Here is a 25957-nt window from a genome sequence, read left to right on the forward strand (position 1 = left end):
CAATATTCCCATCTCCAAAAGTATTGAGATTCTCGGCATCACACTTAACAATGCCCTCAGCTGGACCTCTCATGTCAAATCACTTAATGAAACTGCCTCGAAGAAACTTAGTTTATTGTACAGAGTCCATAACTTCTTCGCTGACAAGCAGTTAGCTTTAATTTATAAGAGTCATGTGTGCTGTCAGCTTGAATGTTGCTCACCCTTGTGGAATGGATATGGAGAGGTTGCATTAGAATAACTAGACAAAATTCAAAACAAAGCTGCTGTAATTATTAATAACCTTGCTATTATAAATAAACTACCTCCACTACAAGTAAGAAGGAATGTTGTCTCCCTTGCATTATTTTACAGATATTTTTATGGCAAATGCTCAGACGAAGTTGTGTCCAATGTGCCACCTCTCCATGCCATCCCTCATGCTACACAGGCATCTGGTAGCGATCACGACTGGAACGTCACTCAGCCATATTGCAGAACTTCTACCTATCAGAATTCTTACATTCCCCGAACTGCATCTCTTTGGAACTCACTTCCCCAGAGTTGTTTCTCTCCAAACTTCAACCTACAGCTGTTCAAGTCCAACTGTTACAGATATTTTATGAATGGAGGACACCAGTAATCTGGTGTATGGATTTTTTTTTTTTTTATTCGTTTTTCCTTCTTGTTCTGCTATTAAAAAAAAGGGGGGGAAAAAAAAAAAAGGAGAATGGTAAAATCAGTATTTAACCATGAACAGTACCAGAAGACTATATTGTTTCACTGAAATGGTTAAAAGTTTGTTGGTATAGAAGTATTTAATTAACTTATTTTCTGTGATTCAGTATCATAGTCATTTTAAATGTATACTTATAGAGAGAGAGAGAGAGAAAAAAAAAATTATTTCTCTCTCTCTCTCTCTCTCTCTCTCTCTGAACAGCAGTATACTTAAGTGACATTATTTTGACCCCTTCATTATTATGATGTATTAAGTTTATTGTTGTTGTTTGGACACAGCTTTATTGAGCTGAGATGAAATTTTCAAATTGGATTTGTCACGAATCAATTCGCGACATTTCCGTTTTGTGAGAAGCCACGAACTATTAGTGGAAAACTCACTGTGTATCGCTCAGCTAACCGTTTCTCCCTCCATTTCGGGGTATACTTTTCAAAACATTCGTCACTGTTTAAAAGTGACCGATTTAATGCACGTCACTAAGTGCTCTACTGAGCGATACAATTGTTTCTTTATTGTTCGCCCCTGCTCTCCTCAACCGTTAGCCACGCCTTCTTCCGGTGGCCTGTGCGTCCTGCCTATGCATTATTTGAATTCAGTCTAGTGTTTGTTGTGACGGAGGAAGGTCCTGTGCTCCAAGAAGTGTGAGAGGTCGCTAGCACCCAAGCTCCACTGAGACAGTTAATCCAGTCCTCCCACCCCTCGGGTGATACATAGCATTCATCGACCGGTATTTCCTTTTGTATAATCCTAGTTTAAGAGCTTAGTTAAGGTGTTTTTCCTAGGCGTAAGTATTTAGCTTTTGTGTGAGTGAGTGAGTGCGTCTCATTTAATTTGATTTGAATTGTAACGTTAAATTTATTTTTTGTGATTAATAAATTTAACAGTTCCTTTCTTGAGCTCAATGTAAAGTAAAATCTTGTTTCATTTCTCCATAATTAAGCTTATTTTCCATACAGCTCCTAGCTTGCATAAACGTTTTACTATTCATAACTGGTACTTAGACCAGTCTTGTTGTATTAACTTAAAATCCGTTGTGCCAGGAGTTAATGCATCAGCAAGAACCTGATGTTATTATTATTAGTATTAGTTATTTATTGTCAGGGGTGAAGTAACTTTCTCCAGAGGCTAACAGTACTAATTCAGCATTCGTGAGTAATTAGTCTCTGCTGTGTACTGTTGAGAAAGTTTATAAATTCTCGTTCTCAGAGAATCGTGCTAAGCCAGCGTAAAGTAATCGTTGCTTGATGTAGCAAGACAATCATTGTCTCTGCTCTTCAATATTATTGAATATTATTATCAATTTAAATAATATTTAAAGCATTTTATTCCAAAATTACCGTGATATTATAAAAACCCCCGTGACAATTGGCGACCTCATTCCAGGATATTAACTCCTAGCTATAAAGCTATTCACGAGATAGTGCTCACTCATTCATATTTAGGTATTTATAATTAAAGTTTATAGGCACAAGTTTACTGGTGTTTACCGTTAATTTAGCAAGTGAGTTTTTGCTTTATTAATCAATAGAGTACTTAACTCTAGTTTATTTTTGGTAACGCCAGACGATTTTATTCGCTCCTGGGAAGTCGGTGTACCCATTGTGTTTATTATTGAGTTTTCCCAGTCATTTACATTTTTGATTTATTCTTTGCCAGTTAACTAGATAAGACTGGTCACCACTAGCTTGTGTCTGTATTCTTTATTTATATTATTAGCATTCGTTTGCGAAGCAGTCAGTGCTCAGTTTCGTTTGCTTAATAAATTAGCACCATGGCAGCCAGTGCTTATGTACAGGAAGCCAAAGATATGGGTCTCACTGACCCAGAGAAAATACAGAGTTACGTTCTCTCACGGTTTAATTACGAGCAAGAACGTGAGAAAGACGCTCGTGAACGTGAGCGAGAACAACGCGAATACGAGCGAGAACAGCGCAAATATGAGCGAGTACAGCGCGAATATGAACGACAACAGCGCGAACACGAGCTAGTACAAGAGCGAGAACAGCGCGAATACGAGCGTGAACAACAAGACAAAGAACGAAAACATGAACTTGAAGTGCTGAAGCTCAAGCGAGATTCCTTGGCTTCAGACACGTTTGGTGCAGTTGGTCCAAGCTCCACGAGCGTTCTCCCTGCACATGTCCTGGCGACCCCACGCATCAAGCTTCCTTCATACAAGGAAAGCGAGCGAATCGAGCCGTACATAGCTCGTTTTGAGGACATGGCAGACTTATATCAACTGGATGAGGCAGCTAAGCGGCTTCAGTTTCTTAGCCTATTTGAGGGCCCTGCCCTCGATATTCTCCACAGAATTCGTGGAGACAATCTCACATATGAGATGATGAAAGCTGCTCTCATTAAGGCGTATGGTCTCACAGTAGACGACGCCAAAGTTCAGTTCATGCGAGCTCGTCTCCAAGACAAGGAGACAGCTGTTCAGTTCCTTGATCGTCTCACAGCTTACTTAAATGAGTGGATGGAGAAAGATGAAACTCCTTCCACGCGTGAGGGGATAATTGACCTTATGCTGCATACACAGCTAGAGAGGTCGTGGCCTACTGAGCTCATAGCACAGCTTAAGATCTGCCAGGTGAAAGATGCCAGCCAAATGGCAGAGAAGGCTGACGCATTCTTTACTGCATACGGGTATCAAGCTCGTAAGCAAAACACCTGGAGCAGAAAAGATACTGCCAAGTCTGGGAAGTCGTCTCAGACTGAATCCCAGCACCAAGGCCGTTCTCAGAGTAATGGTCAAGGTCCAAAACCGCAGTGGAAGGACCAGGGGCAAAACACTCAGAAGCCTGAGTGGAAGAGGTACAACAAGTACCCTAACCAGCAGCAGTATCAGCCACGCAACCGAACGTCGGGACAAACTTTTTCACCACCAGCTCAAAAGAGGCAGGAAGCGAATGCAGCCTTCATTCCTCAGCAGCAGCCTGGTGGTCACGTCCCTACCAGTGTGGGTACTTCCCCACAGTTCACTAGTCCCACAGTGACAGTGAACCCCCCTCCACAGATGGCCAATGTTCCATCTTATAACTCACAAGGCACAATGTTTGCCACATCAATTCAGCAGCCTCATGAGTGGCTAGCTGCTTCCTCCACAGGCCCCACCACAGGTGACAGTACCTTCCTTGTTCAGCCAGGGTTTGTGGGAGACATTCCTGTGAAGGTCCTGAGAGACAATGGTTCCTCAGGTTGCTCTGTTAAGCAGAGTTTAGTTCGGCCTGAGCAGTATACAGGTCAACAGATCCATGCAAACCTTATTGATGGATCAGTGAGATTGTTCCCTGAGGCATGTATCCAGGTGGCATCTCCATTTTATACTGGTATGACACTTGCAGTTGTCATGCCAGAACCTTTATTTGACCTCATCATTGGAAATATTCGTGGTGTCAAGGATAGTTGCACCAAACATGACGCTACTCAGACTTCGGCTGCTGCGGTAACACGAGCCATGGCTGAGGCTCCAGATTGTGTCACCCCAGTGATCATTGAATCGCCGCAAGATCTGATGTGTAGTCAACTTGTTGTACAAGAACAACATTCTGACCCGACACTTGCTGCTGTGCGGAACAAACAAAAGGGTCGAGTGATTAAGTATTCACGGGGAGGTCGAGCCAAGTTCCTTCGCAAACAAGGACGGCTCTACCGTGAGTCACGAACACCCGAGGGCGAGGTTTGACTGCAGTTTGTCGTTCCCGCCAAGTACCGCCTACCAGTGTTACAATGGGGTCATTGTTCAGCCTCAGGAGGTCACATGGGCAAAAGGAAGACCCAGGGCCGTATCCGAGCTGACTTTTTCTGGCCAGGGATGGGACGGGACATAGATAGTTTTGTCCGTTCCTGCAGTGTGTGCCAAAGTATCACCACTAATCAGGGACATGCCCTTCCTGTGCCATTTGTAACCACACCCGTAATCTCTGAGACAGTTGAGAGACAGGGTAGTGGTGAAGTGGGTGCAGACCTGACGTCTCGCCCCTTGGCCCCACAGGACACATTATGTCCAGGGCCTGTACATACATATTATGTACCGTAAGTTATGGGGGAAGTTGAGAGGCAACTTGAGGCTATGGAAGACCCAAGTTTGCATAAGGATTCTCAGCTTCCCGGTACTAATAGAAGTACTGTAGGTTAAGGGGGAAGTTCGAGAGAGAACTCCGCAGAGGCGACTTGAGGCTATGGAAGACCCAAGTTTGCACAAGGATTCTCAGCTTCCCGGTACTAATATAAGTATTGTATTGTAGGTTAAGGGGGAAGTGAGAACTCTGCAAAGGCGACTTGAGGCTATGGAAGACCCGAGTTTGCACAAGAATTCTCAGTTCCCCGGTACTAATATAAGTACTAGGTTAAGGGGGAGTTCGAGAGAGACTCCGCAAAGGCGACATGAGGCTATGGAAGACCCAAGTTTGCACAAGGATTCTCAGCTCCCCGATATTAATATAAGAACTGTAGGTTAAGGCACAGGTTGAGGACCCGTGTGCAGTTCGAGGCTATGGAAGACCCGAGTTTGCACAAGGATTCTCAACTTGCCGACCATAATTGTGTGCTATAATTAATGGCGACCTCGAATGTACGTCGTAGCACTGACTGCTAGGCAGAGAGTAATTGTAACATGATAAAATTTTGTTTCATTGACACTTTTGATGCTCCACCTCAATTGGTTTTGCAAGTTCAGCAATGGGGGTAGCAGTTTTGCTGTGCGGGCCAGCTGATCGTCTGCCGCACGCTGCCGCCTCTTCTCTGCCTTCGTCGTCGCCATATTATTATTTGCTGTGTCATTTTACACGTAGGTACAGTTACACTACAACTGTCACACCTACACCGTGTATTACATACACCACGCTACACAACAATTAGTTGTCAGTGTAAATGTAGCGAATTTTCGCTCAGTTTGACCTGAGTACAGGATTTTCACCGTCGTCACGGAGTTTTTCCCTCAAGCTTGCTTTTATTAATGTAAATACGAGGTTTTTTCGCTCACTGGCGACTGCGACTTTCTCCTGTAGCAGGATAGCACACACACCACAGTGTGAATCTTGTGTGAATGACTTAGGATGTGTACATATATATATATATATATCCACAAATTTTTTCCCATAAGGAAAAAATTTAATTTTGCAGGGGCGTAATGTCACGAATCAATTCGCGACATTTCCGTTTTGTGAGAAGCCACGAACTATTAGTGGAAAACTCACTGTGTATCGCTCAGCTAACCGTTTCTCCCTCCATTTCGGGGTATACTTTTCAAAACATTCGTCACTGTTTAAAAGTGACCGATTTAATGCACGTCACTAAGTGCTCTACTGAGCGATACAATTGTTTCTTTATTGTTCGCCCATGCTCTCCTCAACCGTTAGCCACGCCTTCTTCCGGTGGCCTGTGCGTCCTTCCTATGCATTATTTGAATTCAGTCTAGTGTTTGTTGTGACGGAGGAAGGTCCTGTGCTCCAAGAAGTGTGAGAGGTCGCTAGCACCCAAGCTTCACTGAGACAGTTAATCCAGTCCTCCCACCCCTCGGGTGATACATAGCATTCATCGACCGGTATTTCCTTTTGTATAATCCTAGTTTAAGAGCTTAGTTAAGGTGTTTTTCCTAGGCGTAAGTATTTAGCTTTTGTGTGAGTGAGTGAGTGCGTCTCATTTAATTTGATTTGAATTGTAACGTTAAATTTATTTTTTGTGATTAATAAATTTAACAGTTCCTTTCTTGAGCTCAATGTAAAGTAAAATCTTGTTTCATTTCTCCATAATTAAGCTTATTTTCCATACAGCTCCTAGCTTGCATAAACGTTTTACTATTCATAACTGGTACTTAGACCAGTCTTGTTGTATTAACTTAAAATCCGTTGTTCATTCATTCATTGCCAGACGCCATGTATCCCAGACAGGGTGGCCAAGGGCTTAGAGTTAATTGTTTTACAGGGAGGGGCACTAATCCTCCACCAACCCCACTAGACGTAGGGATGCCAACAGCATCTGGTGTTCCCAGGCGGTCACCCATCCAAGTACTAACCAGACCCAACGTTGCTTAACTTCGCTGATCGAACGGGAAGCGGTGTACTCAACGTGGTGTGCCAGGAGTTAATGCATCAGCAAGAACCTGATGTTATTATTATTAGTATTAGTTATTTATTGTCAGGGGTGAAGTAACTTTCTCCAGAGGCTAACAGTACTAATTCAGCATTCGTGAGTAATTAGTCTCTGCTGTGTACTGTTGAGAAAGTTTATAAATTCTTGTTCTCAGAGAATCGTGCTAAGCCAGCGTAAAGTAATCGTTGCTTGATGTAGCAAGACAGTCATTGTCTCTGCTCTTCAGTATTATTGAATATTATTATCAATTTAAATAATATTTAAAGCATTTTATTCCAAAATTTCCGTGATATTATAAAAACCCCGTGACAGGAAGGTTCTGTAATTCATCCCTTCACAACTAGATGTCCATTTTAAATGGAGTAATTATCAGCTGGTGGTAGCAAGAATATGCTAGAACATGCGTCATTGGATTCAAGGAATTCATTATTGTACTTTGTGTTATTAGGTAATCCTGAAAGAGGGTAACAAGCATTTTTTTCTTTCTGTTTTATTAGAATGGTGTATTGCTGCGTACAGTGCTGGATGCTGTGACTGGTGACATGTCTGACACACGGACCCGCTACTTGGGATCCAGGCCTGTCAAGCTCTTCAGGATCATCATGCAGGGCAACGAGAGTGTCAGTACAATACATTTTCCGTAATATTTCAGATAGTTTTTTATTATGGTGATGCTTGGTGGTTTAGTGAGTTTCAATCTGATGTATCCTATAAGGGGCTAATTTTGAGGCATTTTTGGTTGTACCTATTGCACACACACTGCTATTTAAGAGTGAGCAACAAATCTATCTATCTATCTATTGCCAGACGCCTCAATCCCGTTTGGGGTGGCCACAAACAAATCGCCTCCAAGTCACCCTGTCCCCTGCCATTTCACTGCCCTGCTCCCAGCTCACACCCCCCTCTCTCATATACCTCTCCACCCCATCCCTCCATCTCATCCTCGGCCTTCCCCTCCCTCTTCCCCCCTCCACCTCACACACATACACTCTCTTCGTCAGTCTTTCACCTTCCATCCTCTCCACATGGCCAAACCACCTCAGTGTGTTCCTCATAACACTTCCTATCACATCCACATCAACACCACAATGCTGCTTTATATCCTCATTCGTCAGCCTGTCTCTCCATGTGACTCCACAGGCTCCTCTTAAATAACTCATTTCCACTGCTCTCACTCTTGACTTGTGTCCTTCCAACAACGTCCAAGCTTCACTTCCGTCCGTTAGAGTTGGTATCACAATACTGTCATGTAGTAACTTTTTCACTTCCATGCTCACTTCCCTGTTTCTTATCACTGCTTTCAAAGAACCAGCAACCTTTCTTCCCTGCTGTACCCTTTCAAGCACTTCACCCTCCAAACCTCCATCCTTACTCATCACACTACCCAAGTACTTAAACGTACTCACATTTTCCAATTCCTCACCATCCAACCTCGCTCTACATTCACTGACTTCACCTCTCTCAAAGACCATCACTTTACTCTTCCCTACATTCACCTTTAGATTCCGTTTCTTACACACTCTCTCAAACTCATCAGTCATCTAAAATGTCTTGGCTCGGCTACTGATGGAACAGTATAGGACTGGATGATGCGTGTTGGATTGATGGATAGAATAATAGAATATAGATGTGAAGGAAGCTATTATCATTAACATGTACAGTCACAAGAAAAACTGTCATTACCTTTCAGAGCCATGCACTATGACGCAACGACGAAGTGTCATGGAATGACAGGACAGGAAGTTTGTACCGCATACCCGTCAATATTGGTTATGTGAGACACAGATATTAGAATTTGTGCTAGAGGTAATACAAGCTAATTAGATTGTTTGGCCTCTGTGCATAGAGACAATACGTTTTTTTTATCCGACAATGAATTCATCAAATAACAATATAACTGAATGGTGTAGCATCAGCAACACACATGCAGATGGGCAATGAGTATGTGCACCCATGCCAGACGTATGGTAGTAATTCAGCCAATACAAGCCAAGTTAGTAAATTTCAATGTAATAATGATATGTATTGCTTTCTACATATAATAAATGTTGAGTAGAAGGAAAATAATAATACGTGTTCAGTTTCATTGCTTTAACATTTTGTATACCCACCCGCTGCTTCCAAAACAACCTGTAGGCATAGACGAATGGATGCCACTAACTGAAGCATCCATCTGAGGCATTTAACCACCCATCTAAAGCAAACAAATGAACTCGTGCACCCCTGCAAGAGATTAAAAAAAAAAAAAAAAAAAAAAAAAAAAAAAAAAAGTCGATGCCTATAGATTTAATACACTTCAAAATAATTTAATTGTTGTATTCTATAGATAATAAGTGTTGAATAGTAGGAAAATAATAAACGTGCTGAGTTTCATAATTAATCTCCGGCGTGGCGCTGAGGGTAACTCAAACATGTCCTCTATACTTCCCCGTCATATGGCTCATTCTTGCTCATTATTCCAGCTCTTGTGATGGAATTGTGATATGGCAACACTAGATTGGGGAGGGGCGAACAGCAAGGACCCGCCCACATAGCCCAGCTAACGTTCGTTTCGCATCAAATATTCCTGGGGGTAACGATAGTTTTTCTCATGACTGTACAGTCAGAGGCAATAGTGGTAGGTGGCAGCACCCACCAACTGCTCACTTGATATAGTACTGCCTTCAGGTGACTACACTGACTGAGAAGCCAAATGGTTTCCTGTAATGCAGGAAATAATTTTTACTGTGTTGGGTGATAACCTTATAACCAAATAATGCCTGTGGTCTTTTGGGTCAAGTTACTCCAACTGGATGTGACCCATGGATATTTGTTGCTTACATAGTGCAACTTGGCAAGTGAGCCTATTGCATTAAATATTGGGATTGTGTAGCTTAGTAATGGGCCCATAGATAGGTAAATAAATTAATAATCAGGGACAAAAGTTTGCTTGCAGTTCCACAGTCTACTTTACACTGGTCACTGTTGCATTAAATATTGGCATTGTGTAGCTTAGCTGTGGGCCGATAGACAGGTAGATAAATAATCAGGGACAAAAGTTTTCTTGCTATTCCACAGTCTACTTCACACCTAGGGCATGTCTTGTACTTTCCTCCCTAATGCGTCAAATCAAAGAGAATCATCAGAGGACAGAGAAGCATAGTAAGCCTCTCACAACTGAGGAATATTAATCAGTACTGGAAAGTAAGAGGAGGTGAAATGCTAGGAAGACTCTTGTACATGACAGCATTTAATATTTCATTGTGGAACATTGACACACTCATATCTGTAGGAATGGGAGGGTATAGTACTGAAATTGCTGTGTCAGAGGTTTTAAGGGGAGATGGTTTCCTGGTCTCCATTGCTGCCTCTCTTTGTTGCCTTCTACAGTATGCAAGGGTTATGAGGATGGTGTTATTTGTCCAATGCCAAGGGATAGATTTTCATATACAGTACCATACTGTGTATGTGAAACTATTGATAAAGAAAATAGTACAGATAGTTAGATCTATGAGGCAGAGGTTGTATTTTGAGATAATGACTTTTTGGATGTTCTTGGGCATGGCTTTTAGAGGTCTCCCACCTTTGTACTTTTTTTTCCTGTTTTTTTTGGTTCATGCTTCACATCATTCATTCTTTAATTCATCATCCAATTCTACGTTGCCCCATAAAGAGTGTAGGAGCCAGGGGCAAAGCAAGTTGGTCCTGACATTTAACTCCTAAAGAACGCAGTTTGCTCAGCAGATCTCTCTCTCCAGCCACAAAACAGTGTTGATTTTTCGACTTTCACCAGGGTAAAAATTTTTCTTCCACATTTCAAGAGGCTGAATTTACGCACCTGAAAATGTATGTTTCAGCCAAATTGACCAAATAGTTATTGCACAATCGCCCATCAAAGATGCAAAAAAGTTACCAATCCCCCATGGGCAAAAATAGAAAATGTATAGAAAATTCATTACTGTATTTACGGTAAATAATTATATATACATAACCAATGTCAATGTGAAATGTTCCCTAGGCATGAAATGTCAGTCTGGTACATGCCCATAGCAACAAAACAAGCCAGGTGAAAAGTGGAGGTGGAGTGTATGTAGTTGGAAGGGGGAGGAGGAGGGAGGGATAGGGGAGGAGGGAGGGGGGGAGGAGGAAGAGGGCAGAAGGGTTGCTATGCACACACAGCTGTAGTGGGTGTGTTGGGGTATGGTTGGTTGGGAGGGGACAATGTGGAGATGATGCAATGGGGCTGAGGGAGGTAAAGTGACGGTGGTGGGGGAGGGTTCCTTCTCCCCCATCTTTGGGGGCCAGTCACGCCATACCACCCCAGACACTCTAGCTCTCATTGGTATGATCCCATATACGTCACCAAAGGGGCGGAGTTACCCTCCCCCAGTTTTTTGTGTCTTTATCGATCGTACGGGATAGGCTGGTGTGTCAAATTACACAAAAGCACAATCGTGAGGCATAGGTCTTTAGGGGTTAAGATGAGAGTGACCAGCCTCAATCATCCCTGAGTGGCATTACATGAGCAATAAACCCCAGCCATCCCTTGGATATAAATCTTCAGTGGCTCAATCCGATTGGAGCTCTGTACTTACCCACTAAACCACCAGGCGCCAAAATTTGGTTATGTAGTTACCACCCAGCGTAGTAAAAGATTTCCTGGTGTACAGGAAACCATTTGGCTTGTCACTCAGTATAGAGTCACCCACAGGCAGAAGGAACAGGAAAGAATGAAGGAAAGAAAGATAGAAGAGGGAGTGTAAAGTCACCTGTAGGCAGAAGGACGAGGAAAGAATGAAGGAAAGAAAGACAGAAGAGGATGGAAGGAAAGAAAGATGGAGGAGAGGAAAGGGCAGACACCTGAGAGCAGCACTACATAGAGTGAGTGGATGGTGAGTACCCCCACCTACCACAATTCATACTTCACTCCATCATTAAATGAATTGTAGTCGTAGTCCCATGTTAATCTGAATGTGAACCTGGTGGACTCTATGCTAAAGTTGCCCATCTCCTGCAGTCTGTTATTGTCTTTTAGGGGGATAGGGAGGCAGTTGAGGGATGTTTATATAACTACGCTGTCTTATTATATCAGTGCCACTGCATGAAGGTTTTGTCCTTCTCCAGCACGCTAGGTGGGATGAAAAGTCTGTATGATGATAAGGCTAATGAAATGGGGTTGCAAGGTAATGTGATGATGATGATAATGGTGAATATGACAGTTATGCAATTGTTTTTATTCTATACTGCAGGTACTGGCCATGTCATCTCGGTCGTGGCTGTCTTACTACTACCAGAACCGGTTTCACTTGACCCCGCTGTCATACGAGAGTCTGGAGTATGCTGCAGGGTTTTCTTCTGAGCAGTGTCCTGAGGGTATCGTTGCCATCTCCACAAACACTCTCCGTATTCTGGCCCTAGAGAAGCTGGGTGCTGTCTTTAACCAGGTGCGTGAGTGCAGGATTTGGTTCCACAGCTAAAGATGGTGCATTTCATACTGGGGGAGAGTAGGTGGTAATCAGATGGTTAGAGGGGTGGTGTACTCTGAAAGAATGCAGGTTTGATCCCAGGCTGGGGCAGAAAACAGTTTTACCATGTGAATTTTGTTGAAACAGACTCTTTGACATGTCATCAAAACAGTCATGCTAATGCAATTACACCAGTCCCAAATGAAACAGCCATAGCATTTACTCAGTGTGAACATTTGTATTAGTGCTGAAGTGATGGAATATCAAGGTATGGAGCATGTAGGACGGGTGTGTTCGAGGAACAGACTGTCAGATGTGTGCCTAAAGTTGGACATTCATTCACATAAGAAGTGGATTGAGGTGTGGCTTAATGGATAGAATAATGGTCAGTGAAGCAGTGCTGAAAGCTAAAGTCTAATTGGTAGTCTATGCAAGAATATTTGGAAGATTTTAATGTTTATTATGACAGGTTATGGTCAGGCAGTTTTTGTTGGGCACTGAAATGGGAGTGAAAATAACACCACATAGTTGTCACTTAAGCAGGAGACATGGAAACATATAGTTAAAAGTAAATAGAATCAAAGACCAGGCAGAGATAATTGATATGATAGATATAATCTCAGACTTTTTTTTTTTTCCCAATAGTTTCGTAATCGGCTGGTTTTGACACTTACTTTAGCTCCCAGTCCATGGAAGAAATGAACAGTGTCATACCCAGCCTTAATATGGAAATTCCTAAAGAGGATGCATGGTGTCATTTGACTGAGTGATTGATTCTCTACTTTTTCATGAACCACACACATACAAAACAGACACATGTTCAGTATAATCTCAAATAAAAGATATTTTGGGTGCCCAGTTGAAGTGGCAGAGTTTATGCAGTGCTTTGGATTCACATTTGAGCCTTTAGCAACAACAGCAGCGCTACAGCATAGACTATTAAACCAGTAAAGTGCACTTTTTGAGTGCATGATGAGCGAGTGATCACCATGTTATCAAAGTCTCCTTCTGATATATAATTTTAGGCAGAATCTCCAATAATTAAATGCAAGAGTTGATGCCAAAAAACACAGTGTTACAGTGGAAAATCTTTTTAAATTTCATTTTGCAATTGAGATGTTCACCAGTTGGAGCTGAATGCTGCCATGGAAAACTGTAGAATCCAAGGGGTTCCTATGCTTTTATGGGTGAGTTTTAATTTGGTAACAAAATTTATGGAATGAGTATATTACATGCAGAAAGTATTTCAACTTGACTTCACGTTTGAGTAAAGTTATAAGCTTCTGCCTAGCATGGCTGTCGGGCTGGGTCAGGCCGCTCATTTCCAGTCTTAATTGAGAGTAAACATCGTTAGCTTGCTTCGCTTGCTCACGTGCTTGTAATTATGGTTCCAGACTTAGAAATGATTCATTCTATATCATGTACTTAATCATTTTTATACCGTACCTCTCTCATTCCTACTATCAAGGTATCATGGCTACAAGAGCTGTTCACATTTAACCAGTACAGAATCAACAGGTGACTATTTTAATCATGCTGCTACCAGACAGTTTTATGTAGCTCAGAAAAGGTCTTTCAGATTGGAGGAATTATTGATATTGATACTATATTTAATGACGCCATTTTAAAAAGTGTATCATAGGCTGAACAAAATTGTCAGCATATGGCAAGAATACAGTGAAAAGACTAATCTCCAGGATCTTTGAGTTAGTACAGTACAGCTTCTTAGATCTGAAATGCTTGGATCCAGAGGCATTACAAAAAATGGAATATTCTGGAACGTAGAATAAATGGTAACTATGGAGAAATAATGAAAGAACACAGCTTACAGTACCATGAGCAGTAAGTACAACGAAATACTGAGTACTGTATTAGTAGTTTATCATTTATTCAGATGCATGTAGAAAAAAGAACACACTGATTGTGCAAGGGCAGGTGATATAAAAATTCCCCAACACAGGAAAAAGTATTTGTGAAAAGTGGAGATTTTTGGAAACTGGATTTTCGGACATGGGAGTTTATCCATTCACTCGATGTAGTGGTGCTTTGGGTGCCTGCCCTTTCCTCTCTTGCTTCCTTCCTCTTCTGTCTTTCTTTCCTTCATTCTTTCCTCTTCCTAATGCTTATGGGTGACTTTACACTCTTTCTTCTGTCTTTCCTTCATTTTTTCCTCTTCCTTCTGCGTACAGGTGACTGTACACTCTTTCTTCTGTCTTTCCTTCCTTCATTCTTTTGTCTTCTTTCTGCCTATGGGTGACTCTACACTGAGTGACAAACCAGTTGGTGTCCTGTATACCAGAAAACCAATTACTATGCTGGTTGGTAACTATATAACCAAATTATGGCACCTGTTGGTTTAGTGAGTAATTAGGGTGCACCAGTTGGATTGAGCCAGCACAGGTTTATAACCAAGTGATGGTTGGGGCTTATTGCTCATGTAATGTGGCTCAGGGTTGAGTAAGACTGGTCACTCTCATCCTAAATGTCGGGACCAACATGCCTACCCCAGGCTTCTACGCTCCTCATGGGGCAACATAGGATTGGATGATGGATGGATGGGAGTTTGTACTGTACTACTGCATATCCCTTACTATATCTTTGGGGCTGCTGAGAAATGCCTTCATGAGGGGGCATCAATAGTATTGTGTGCTGGAGCTGTCTAGTTATACAGATATTTCTCTGGCTATATGGCTGGAGCATGTGCCTGGCTTAGGGAAGATGGACTCCTGCCCAGTGTAGTCCCAGGCCACCCTTGGACAAGGTGTAGCACCCATAAGTCCACCAAAGAAGTTGCTGTTAGGTGGGTGATTACCTCATCCCAGAATATTCTACCATGTGAGTGATGTGGGGCCAAGACTCAGTAGCCGGCCTTGTATAACACTTCCAGGTGGGGAAATCAGCCAACCACATTGACCAAGTAGTCAAAGTCCAGACTGAGGCCACTACTCGTATCTACCATACACAGCTCATCCTGTTGGAGGCTATGCATGCTTCTTTTTCTACACACCTTGCCATGTGGTGGGACCCTGTTCTTACCTTAGCAAGGTGTTGCCAGACATGGGAAGGCTGGTGTTTACCTGTGGTTGATGGGTCTGCCCAGCCAGACTGACCAGGGAAGAACAACAACAACAACAAGATCAGCAGCAGCAGCAACAACAACAACAACAACAACAACAACAACAACAACAAATAGCAATATTCCTCATTCTTCTCCCCATCAACTGAAAGGAGGATAGTAGGCTATGAAAGAAGGGCAACTTTGGCCTGCAGTCCACTGGGTTCATATTCAGATAAGCCTTGGGCTCCTCCTCCTCCTCCTCCTCCTCCCATTTTTATTGACCTCCTCTTGCTTGTCAGGTATCGCACCCACTTGAGTACACTCCACGGAAGTTTGTGATCCACCCTGAGAGCGGCCACCTGATTGTGATTGAGAGTGACCATAATGCCTACACCGAGGACACTAAGAGACAACGCAAGATGCAGATGGCAGAGGTGAGGTGCAATGGTGACCAGGTGGCCAGAGAACGTGTCTTGTGTTGAAAAATACATGAGTTTGATCCTAGGCTGGGGTAGGAAACTGTTTGATTACTTATTTTGCTGGCTCTCTGGACCCTACCTGACTAGAAAGGAAGAGGTGGGAAAGGAGGCCTGGCTGATGATGATGAAGGAAAAAAAAGTCTTTATCTATCAACGTCTCATAAAGACACCCTTGCATCCAGTTCTGAATCAGAAAGCCTTGGCATATATTCACTTTTGACAGTGGGTACTAGTGTCAAAGTGGTGATATCAGTGTGATGCATAGGACAGTAGGGGGGGGAAAAAAAAAAAAAGAAGAAGAAGAAGAAGAATGGGTAGCTGATAGACTGGTATGTTAGACACAGTGAGAGGGACGTGTTGCAGGGATGTAGAGGACAGTTGGCTGGGTAGATGCTTGGTGTTAGCCAAAAACATTTATTCAGTATGGATGGTGAATACTAGTGCTAAAATGATGACAAGTGAATATGTGTAGCATGTAGGAGGATTGCTGGGCCTCTTAGACATGGCTATCAGTTTTATGCCCAAGAAAAAAGGAAAAGGAAAATCATCATCATCATCATCATTGTCATCGTCAATATGGACCTCCATTTCCTCCTTAGGGCAGGGTGAGGATTAGCAAAGTCTATCTATCTATTGCCAGACGCCTCAATCCCGTTTGGGGTGGCCACAAACAAATCGCCTCCAAGTCGCCCTGTCCCCTGCCATTTCACTCCCCTGCTCCCAACTCACACCCTCCTCTCTCATATACCACTCCACCCCATCCCTCAATCTCATCCACGGCCTCCCCCTCCCTCTTCCCCCCTCCACCTCACTCACATACACTCTCTTCGTCAGTCTTTCACCCTCCATCTTCTCCACATGGCCAAACCACCTCAGTGTCTTCCTCATAACGCTTTCTATCACATCCACATCGACACCACAACGCTCCTTTATATCCTCATTCGTCAGCCTGTCTCTCCATTTGACTCCACAGGCTCCTCTTAAATAACTCATTTCCACTGCCCTCGCTCTTGACTTGTGTCCTTCCAACAACGTCCAAGCTTCACTTCCATACATTAGAGTTGGTATCACAATACTGTCATGTAGTAACTTTTTCACTTCTATGCTCACTTCCCTGTTTCTTATCACTGCTTTCGAGGAACCAGCAACCTTTCTTCCCTGCTGTACCCTTTCAAGCACTTCACCCTCCAAACCTCCATCCTTACTCATCACACTACCCAAGTACTGTACTTAAACATACATTTTCCAATTCCTCACCATCCAACCTAGCTGTACATTCACTGACTTCACCTCTCTCAAAGACCATCACTTTACTCTTCCCTACATTCACCTTTAGATTCCGTTTTTTACACACTCTCCCAAACTTATCCACCAAGCCTTGCAGCTCCCCTTCGTCTTCACTCAACAACACAGTATCATCTGCAAACAACAGTACAGGGAGTCTCCAAACACTATCCTCTCTCACCATGGCAACTCCAACATCCACTACCCTACCTTGTACCTCTTTTATTACCCCATCCATGTACAGATTGAACAACCATGGAGACATGACACATCCCTGTTTCAACCCAACTTTCAAAGAGAAAAATTCACTTAGTTCACCATCCACACGCACTGCAGCCTTAGCACCATCGTACATACTCTTCACAGCATTCAACAACTTCCCATCTACTCCATATATTCTTAACACTTTCCACAATCCTTGTCTATCCACCCTGTCATATGCTTTCTCCAAATCCATGAAAGCCGCATACAACTTCTTTCCCTTCTCTGGAAACTTTTCCACTAAAGATCTAAGAATGAATATCTGATCTACACAACCTCTTCCCTTCCTAAAGCCTCCCTGTTCTTCTACAACTAATTTCTCTGTTCTTTCTCTAACTCTGTCAATAAGTATCCTACCATACACTTTTCCTATTATACTAAGAAGACAAATGCCCCTATGATTACCACACACTTCTTTTTCCCCTTTTCCTTTGTACAAGGGAATAATTATACCTGACTTCCAATCATCCGGGACTCTACCTTCCTCCCAGGCCAATCTGCACATCTTCCACATCCAGTCTACTACTATCTCTCCCCCATGCTTCAGCATTTCACCACACACTCCATCAATTCCTGGGGCTTTCCCCGATTTAACTTTCTTCATTGCTTCCACAACTTCTATCCTACTGATTTCTTCCTGTCTTCTCACCTCCCTCCTTCTCCCAGCCATTCCCCAGCCACTTATACTCGCATTACTTCCATCCTCTTTGTTCAACAATTCCTTAAAGTGTTCTCTTCATCTGCTCACTTTTTCTCCCTTCTCCACTAGTAATCTACCATTTTTATCTTTCACTCCCCTGCTAACTTGACTTCCACCCTGTCTTACTCTTTTCACCTCTTTCCAGAACATTTTCTTACACTCAAATTCCTTCCAAATTCCTCATCCACTCTCTTCTTACTCCCTCTTACTAATCTTTTCACCTCTCTCTTTCTTTCTACATATAACTCTCTCTTCTGCCTCTCAACTTCTTCCATGCCCCTATTTCACATCCATTCATTGTATGCTTTCTTCTTTTGTGCCACAGCCTGTCTCACCTCTTCAGTCCACGACGCTGTTCCTTGCACCCCCCTCCGTCTTCTCTTCCTTCCACACACCACATCACATGCTGCACATATTTCTTCTGTAAATATCCTACACACACCTTCCACGTCTCCCATCTGCTCCAATTCATATTTGCCCAATCGTTCCTCCACTTCTCTCTTATACTCTGCCTTTTTCTCATCCTCTTGTAACCTTTCCACTCTCCTTGCAACTACTCCTTCCTCTTGTCTTTCCCTTCTTCTATTTCTCCATCCTAATTGGACCTTGATTCTGGCCACCACCAAGTTGTGGTCAGAAAGTCCACTCCCCCAACCTCTATAAGCTCTTGCATCCATTACACATCTTCGCATCCTTTCATCCACACACACATAATCAGTCATTGCCTTCCTGTCATTCAGTTCACCACCCACCCTTCTCATCACTCGCCATGTATACCTGTGGATCATTTTATGCCTGAAGAGGGTATTGGTTATCACCAACCCCCTCCCAGCACAAATGTCCACTAACGCACTCCTATTCTCATCTATCTCAGCAGGCACACCCCACTCACCAACTATTCCATCCACCTTCACATTCCCAACTTTACCATTCATATCACCGATCAAAAACACTCTCATTCCTTCCAAACTTTTCCCTGCACACTTCTACATTTGTCCAGAACTCTTCTCTCACTCTTCTAGCACGATCTTGCGTTGGCGCATACACACACACAATCGCCTACATTTGTATTCCAACTTTCAACTTTACCCACACAATCCTTGACCCAACTGATCCATACTGTCTTATGCTCTTCTTCCATCTTTTACTCACAACTATACATACTCCTTCCTTTGCCCTCTCATTCTCACCTACTCCTGCACATATACCCCATCCATACTCCCATTCTCTCACACTTTCTCCCCTCCATTTTGTTTCAGTTATTCCACATACATCCACTTTCGCACCCTCAAGCACCTGGACAATCTCTCTCTCTTTCACCTCATCATTCGCTCCTCTTACATTCCATGTACCCATTACCAAGTCCTTTGTCCGGTCCTTGGTCGTCATCGTTTGGTCAGTCCTTGTCCGAGGCTTCTTGTTTGTTATTTTAGTTAGTTGTTTTCCGGGGAGGGGCACTAACCCTCCGCCAACCCTTTTAGTCGCCTTTTATGACAAGCAGGGATAAAGGGGGAGTATTCTTGAAAAAAAACCCTACCCCCAGGGGTATAAGTAATCCCTCTAATATCCGAACGCCCATTATCCGAACATCCCCACGAACTGGACATAATCCTCATGGGATCCAATATTCCCAAAATGGGCCAAAAACCGCAAAAAATTAGAAAAAAATCTGACTTTTTTCCCTCCCATAATTTGAAATTCCCGCCTGGCGCTGAACAGCTGTTACACCATGGTCCCTTCACCCCTTCCTTCCTCCCCCTCCCCCCTCCCCTGTCAGGTTGCCATTTGGTATTTTTCATTACCAAGTGTGGGCCAATTTGGTAATGAAAAATTCGTTTGGTAATGAATTAGAATAATGCATTACCAAATGGATTTTTCACATGTATGAGGATACACAGGATGGAGATGGTGGATTGTTTGCTCTCTCTGATCAATCTGCTACCCTACATAGTGTGAAAATAATCAACATGGTGTTAGTTATAAGGAGAGTGATTACATTTATTTCCACTTGTATATATAATTAGTGAAGAATATATGCTAGCTTTACGAATTTGGTAATGAAAAGTTATATTTGACAATGAAAGTTGAGGAGATTGGTAATGTGGCTGTTGCGATCTGGCAACTCTGTTACCCCACCAACATCAACAGTCACAGCTTAACTCCGATGGAGAGCAGATACTCATAACAGTGCAAGCCACAGGTGCTTGTTTTTTGTGAATAAACAGTGAATAAACTGCAATACCTTGCCACTAGAACACACAGGAATATACAGTGTTGTGCAGTGTTAAGAAATTAGAATTTAGAGTGTAGAGGATTAACTGTGGACTGCAAACTGGCGGTTCAAACCAGTCCAGGAGCAAGGGACTTGTAAGTACCCAGAATGTTTAATATTGTATAAACTCACCTCTAAAACCTCATTTTATGGTTCTTTTGCATTTATTTCAGTCTTTTATGTCCCTTATTGGTGTGATTTGGGTCTTAAATAGGTGCAATGCATGTCCAGAGGGAGTTGTATAGGTGTTTTTCAGAGTTAGGGTCCATAAGTACAAGTCCATAAGCTGGGGCCCAATATCCGGACAGGACCACTATCCGGACCTGCCTATGGCTCTATTACGTCGGATATTGGAGGGATTACTGTATATTATTTTTATCTGGCAGATACCAACCAGTATTGCTGAGAAGGACATCAGATAAGCTATTAACTTGGATGGTGGTATGATCTGTAGTTTGTCCAAGGAAACTTTGTGATAATATCTTTTTGTGGCTTAGGCTATATCTTGTAGCTCAGTGGCAGAAGACAGTACTGTTATTCTACATCTTTTCTAGAGCACATCTTTGTAACAAGCACTGTATTCTAGTGTTAATTTTTTGTTACAGCTCAGCATTCAAGTGAAAAATGGCAATTTTTAGTTAAAGCTATAATGAGTTCAGTATAATTTTCTCTAGCTTTTACCAGAGAGATTTTCAAAGGGGCGCATTGAGCTGCCTTTTGTAATGGTATGATTTAGTATCTGGCCAAATTATTTTCTTGAAAAAAGGAATTTGAATGCTTTGTATTTTTGTCATTATATTAGATGTAGGCAGTGATTACTCTGTCAGCTTGGGCACTTGGGTGTGCATTGCATGTATTGGTTATCTGGTATTGGACCTGACTGTAAACTTCATTATCTGACACACCAGAAGATTTCTGATATTATACCCTGGTGTTTATTCATGGTTGTATGGATGTTGTATTTACAGTATATTCAGCATGTGTGTATGCAGTACTGTAATGATGGGATTATGTGGATTGTTAGTGTTTGGTGGTCTGGTGGGTTAAGGATCCCCAGCTGAATATTGGCCATAGGGTTGCAGGTCCAAGATTTGGCTGGGATCCATCACTCACATGATGTCATTTATGGAGGGTGACTGGTGACTCACCTCTCATGTTGGGACTGAGGAGCCTAACCCCAGACAACTACATTCCTGATGCAGAAAGAAAGGGTTGGATGCTGGATGGTTGTGATAGATTTTTTTTGTATTTTTTTGTTTTATTTTTTAATAATGGAGCAGCGCCAGTATATACAACACATGGTAGTAATTGTAGTAATTGGATCATGTGCAACGACTTGCAGGAGCTGCGTGAAGCTGCTGGTGAGGAGGAGGCAGAGGTGGCAGAAAGGATGGCTGAGGCATTACTGTCAGAGGATCTTCCAGACTCAGTGTTTGGAGCTCCCAAAGCTGGACCAGGCATGTGGGCATCATTGGTGCGCGTGATGGAGCCGATTCAGGGCAAAACTCTCCATACTGTGAGATTAGAGCAGAATGAGGCAGCCTTCAGGTGAGACTGATAACTGACCTCCCTCTTTTGCCATGTCATTTGTGATGTATCATCATCATTATTGTTATTAGTCTGTCTATCTATCTATTGCCAGACGCCTTAATCCCGTACGGGGTGGCCACAAACAGATCGCCTCCTTGTTGCCCTGTTCCCCACCATTTCACTGCCCTGCTCTCAGCTCACACCCCCTTCTCTCATATACCTCTCCACTCCATCCCTGCATCTCATCCTTGGCCTCCCCTTCCCTCTCCCCCCCTCGACCTCACTCACATACACTCTTCTCGTCAGTCTCTCGCTCTTCATCCTCTCCACATGTCCAAACCACCCCAGTGTGGTATTGATGTCATTATTATTATGCAGGTATTCTTCATTTCAAGCAGGATTGTGTTCCAAGATATCAGTATTTTCTCCACAGTTGACAGTGTCAGCTGGGAGAACTGACTGATTGGTTGTTTATGTAGCAATGGAATTTTGATAAGCTTCTTTTTTGTAATTTAATGAGGACTTAGTAGCCAAAGAACACCAAATTAAGCAACTTTTGACAAGGATTTACTGTACTTTGTACATTTGTCTTTCAGCTGGTATTATGTGAATGTATATTTTGAAGTTTGCCAGCCATAGTTCCATGTACATTACATCTTTATGATGTTCTAACTTGTGTGTGTTTGTGTTACAGTATAGCACTGGTGAAATTTGCCAACCAGCCTGACTTGGAGCAGCAGTTCCTATTGGTGGGGACAGCCAAAGACTACCAACTCAGTCCCCGCCATGTCCACTGTGGCTACATCTACTGTTATCGGTATGTTCATCATCACGTTTCGCTTCATTAATGCCTCCTCCCTTTGTGATGATTGGTGATGATGCAGTTTTGATGCCAAGAGCTCCTGACTTGGTGAGGGACTGAGCCATTTCTCCTGTTTAGAGGACTTTAATCGAAGCTTGTATCATTTTGTGGCCGCATGACCTTGATGTCAACCATTGACCCTTGAGTATGATTAAACTCCTTCTCTGATGAATAGTGTGTACCCTAACCCACTAGACCATGGGAGCTATTGTACTTCAACATGAAATCGCATTTAGGGGAATAAAATAATCTGCTATGATGACAGTGAAAATGATCATGGTGATAATGACTTGTTGGAAAGAGTTCATTGAACTGTTGGTGTGAAACACATCAGAGAACCAGGATGAGAGGCAGTTTTGGTGGAGTGGAGGAAATCTTCCGGTGTGCCCAAGTATAAGAGTAAAGGTGACCTAAATGAATTATAAAATATATATATATATTGTGGATGGTAGGTGGGGGTGCTCACCATCCACTCACTAGTTGTAGTGCAGCTTTGGGTGTCTGCCCTTTCCTCTCTTCCTTCGTTCCTTTTCTGTCTTTCCTTCATTCTTTCCTCTTCTTCTGCCTATGGGTGGCTTTACACTCCCCCTTCTGTCTTTCTTTCCTTCATTCTTTCCTCTTCCTTCTGCCTACCTAATGGGTGACTGTACACTGAGTGACAAGCCAAATGGTTTCCTGTACACCAGGAAACCATTTACTATGCTGGGTGGTAACCATATAACCAGATTATAGCGCCTGGTGGTTTAGTGTGTAAATAAGGCATTCCAATTGGGGTTTATTGCTCATGTACTGCCACTCAGGGATGAGTAAGGCCGGTCACTCTCATCTTAAATGTCAGGACCAACTTGTCTAGTCCTGGGCTCCCAAACTCCTCATGGGGCATCATAAGATTGGATGATGGATGGATGGATAAATCTTTGTACTGTATTGTGAGTAAGGTATATGAAGAATAGTGATAGAAGAGGTAAATCCATCCATCCTTCATCCAATCCTACTTAACCCCATATGAAGCGTAGAATCCCGGGGCTAGGCAAGTTGGTCCTGACATGTAAGATGAAAGTGACCAGCCTTACTTATCCCTGAGTGGCATTACATGAGCAATAAACCCCAACCATCCCTTGGATATAAACCTTCACCAACTCAATCCAATTGGAGTGCCATAATTACCCACAAAACCACCAGGCATCAAAATTTGGTTACATGGTTACCACCCAGCTTTGTAAATGGTTTCCTTGTGTACAGGATACCATTTGGTTTGTCACTCAGTGTAGAGTCACCCACAGGCATAATGAAGAGGAAAGAATGAAGGAAAGAAGAGGTAAAATGTGTCTAAATATCAGATGTGTAATTAACAAGGTGGATTCTAGATGGGTGAATAAAATATTTGCAATTTGAGGAAAACATATGAGAAGTACTGTCAGATATTTGTTAGGATCTTGTTAAGCAGATGACAGTGAACAGGGAGGGATAGTGGTAGGGGGTACATAGTTATGGTGTGAAAGTTAAAGTGCATGCCGTAAAGATTTTTTTTTTTTTTTTAATGTTCTATGGGCAGGTGGGGTGTTCTCACCATCCACTCACTTGATGTAGTGCTGCTCTTGGATGCCTGCCCTTTTTTTCTTCCTTACTTCTTTCCTTCCTTCCTCTTCTGTCTTTCTTTCCTTCATTCTTTCCTCTTCTTTCTGTCTACTGGTGACTCTACACTGAGTGACAAGCCAGATGGTTTCCTGTACATCAGGAAACCATTTACTAATTGAGTGGTAACCATATAACCAAATTATGGCGCCTCGTGGTTTAGTGAGTAATTATGGCACTCCAGTTGGTTATTGCCGATTCAGGTTTATATCCAAGGGATGGTTGGGGTTTATTGCTCACGTTATGCCTCTCAGGGATGAGTGATGCTGGCCACTTTCATTTTAAATGTCAGGGACCAATTTGGCCAGTCCCTGGCTCGTACAACCATCACGGGGCAACACAGGATTTAATGAACAATGATGAATGCTGAATGTTGTGGATTAGTTCTCCTTTATTCAGGCAGTGTGCTCTCTGGCCCTATCTCACCCCTTCTTTGCGTGGAAAGGAAAAGGTCAGGATGATGGTAATGGTGATTGAAGCATTTCTACTGTAAAAGTCGATGGGGTGTTCAGTGAGTGGATTAGTGTTAGCGCTGGAGTAATTTGGGTGTAATGCTCCCTCTTTATGTCTGTGGTCCACACTTATCTCCACTTCCTTCACTTAGTTTACTTCTCTTGTCTGTCAATAAAATTAGGTACGTAAACTTTTCCATCACATCCAGTCTTTCTTCAGCAACAAATCTTACTTTAAGTTACCTCTCTCAACACCTGTTGTACTCTTTCTTTGCATTTGCTTACCGACATTCTGAAAATGCTGAACCAGTCACACTATAAAGATTCCAGCCACTATTTTAAAGAAACTAGAGATGTACCGATCTATCGGTATCGGCATCGATGGTATCAGCCCGTTTTTAGAGTATTGATATCGGAATTGGTATCGGCTGATTTTCTCCTGATACTACCGATACTTAAAAGGAATTTAGTTCATAGCATATCACTCACAGGAAGTTATGTTAAATAGAATTTGGATGTTTTATAGGGATGAAGACTAAATTATTGGTAATATCCAATTATTTAGTATCATATTGAGTACATGGTGTGTAGTAATACAGTACATTCTTTGGCAATGAGCCACATCTGCCACCATGGAGATGAAGGAGACAGGTTAGTAGCCCTGCCACAGTCCTCAGACGGCAGGGACCACCCTCGCTCACTGGTATCGGTAGTAGTATCAGTATCGGTCCAATTTTGTGGTGTTGGTATGGGTATTGGTGAAAATTTTGGTATCAGTGCATCTCTAAAAGAAACACAGCATCATCTGTATGCATCAGATTTTAAATATTCCACATGTCAACATTTGCCACAAGCTTTTTACCTATCTCTGTAACTCTTGATTTGACACTCATTACCCCATCTATATATACTAATTTATTGACGGCCATAATAATATCACACATCCCTATCTTACTCAAATATTGAACCACTCTCTAAATTATCCATCTTCTCTCACACTTGCTTTACTACCACTGTAAAAGTTCTTAAGATTATTTAGGAGTTTATTTGCCACATTGTATGTTTGTAATCCATCAATATTTCCACCTTGATCTCTTTGTCATGTGCTTTTTCCGGATCCAGAAATATTTTGCAGTCCACATGTCCCTTTTACTATCAGCCTTTCTTCA

The 25957-nt window shown here is 42.5% G+C and overlaps 1 protein-coding gene and 1 pseudogene across 1 annotated transcript in view; one reads left to right on the forward strand and one right to left on the reverse strand.

Moving 5' to 3' along the window:
* Nucleotides 1–6685: 6685 nt before the first annotated feature.
* On the reverse strand, nt 6686–6804 carry LOC145396932 (5S ribosomal RNA; annotated as a pseudogene).
* Nucleotides 6805–7313: 509 nt separating this feature from the next.
* LOC145396747 (splicing factor 3B subunit 3-like) overlaps nt 7314–25957 on the forward strand; it is a 37609-nt gene continuing 18965 nt past the window's right edge. The window contains exons 1-5 of the mRNA XM_080270032.1: nt 7314–7431; nt 12040–12234; nt 15613–15747; nt 21652–21857; nt 22534–22656. Coding sequence (XP_080126158.1) covers nt 7354–7431; nt 12040–12234; nt 15613–15747; nt 21652–21857; nt 22534–22656 — 737 coding nt within the window. The 5' untranslated portion in view covers nt 7314–7353. The remainder of the gene's footprint in view (nt 7432–12039; nt 12235–15612; nt 15748–21651; nt 21858–22533; nt 22657–25957) is intronic.

This window comes from Coenobita brevimanus, chromosome 39 (genome assembly GCF_032717465.1).
Source record: "Coenobita brevimanus isolate Jiangsu-jjx chromosome 39, ASM3271746v2, whole genome shotgun sequence".
Taxonomy (NCBI): domain Eukaryota; kingdom Metazoa; phylum Arthropoda; class Malacostraca; order Decapoda; family Coenobitidae; genus Coenobita; species Coenobita brevimanus.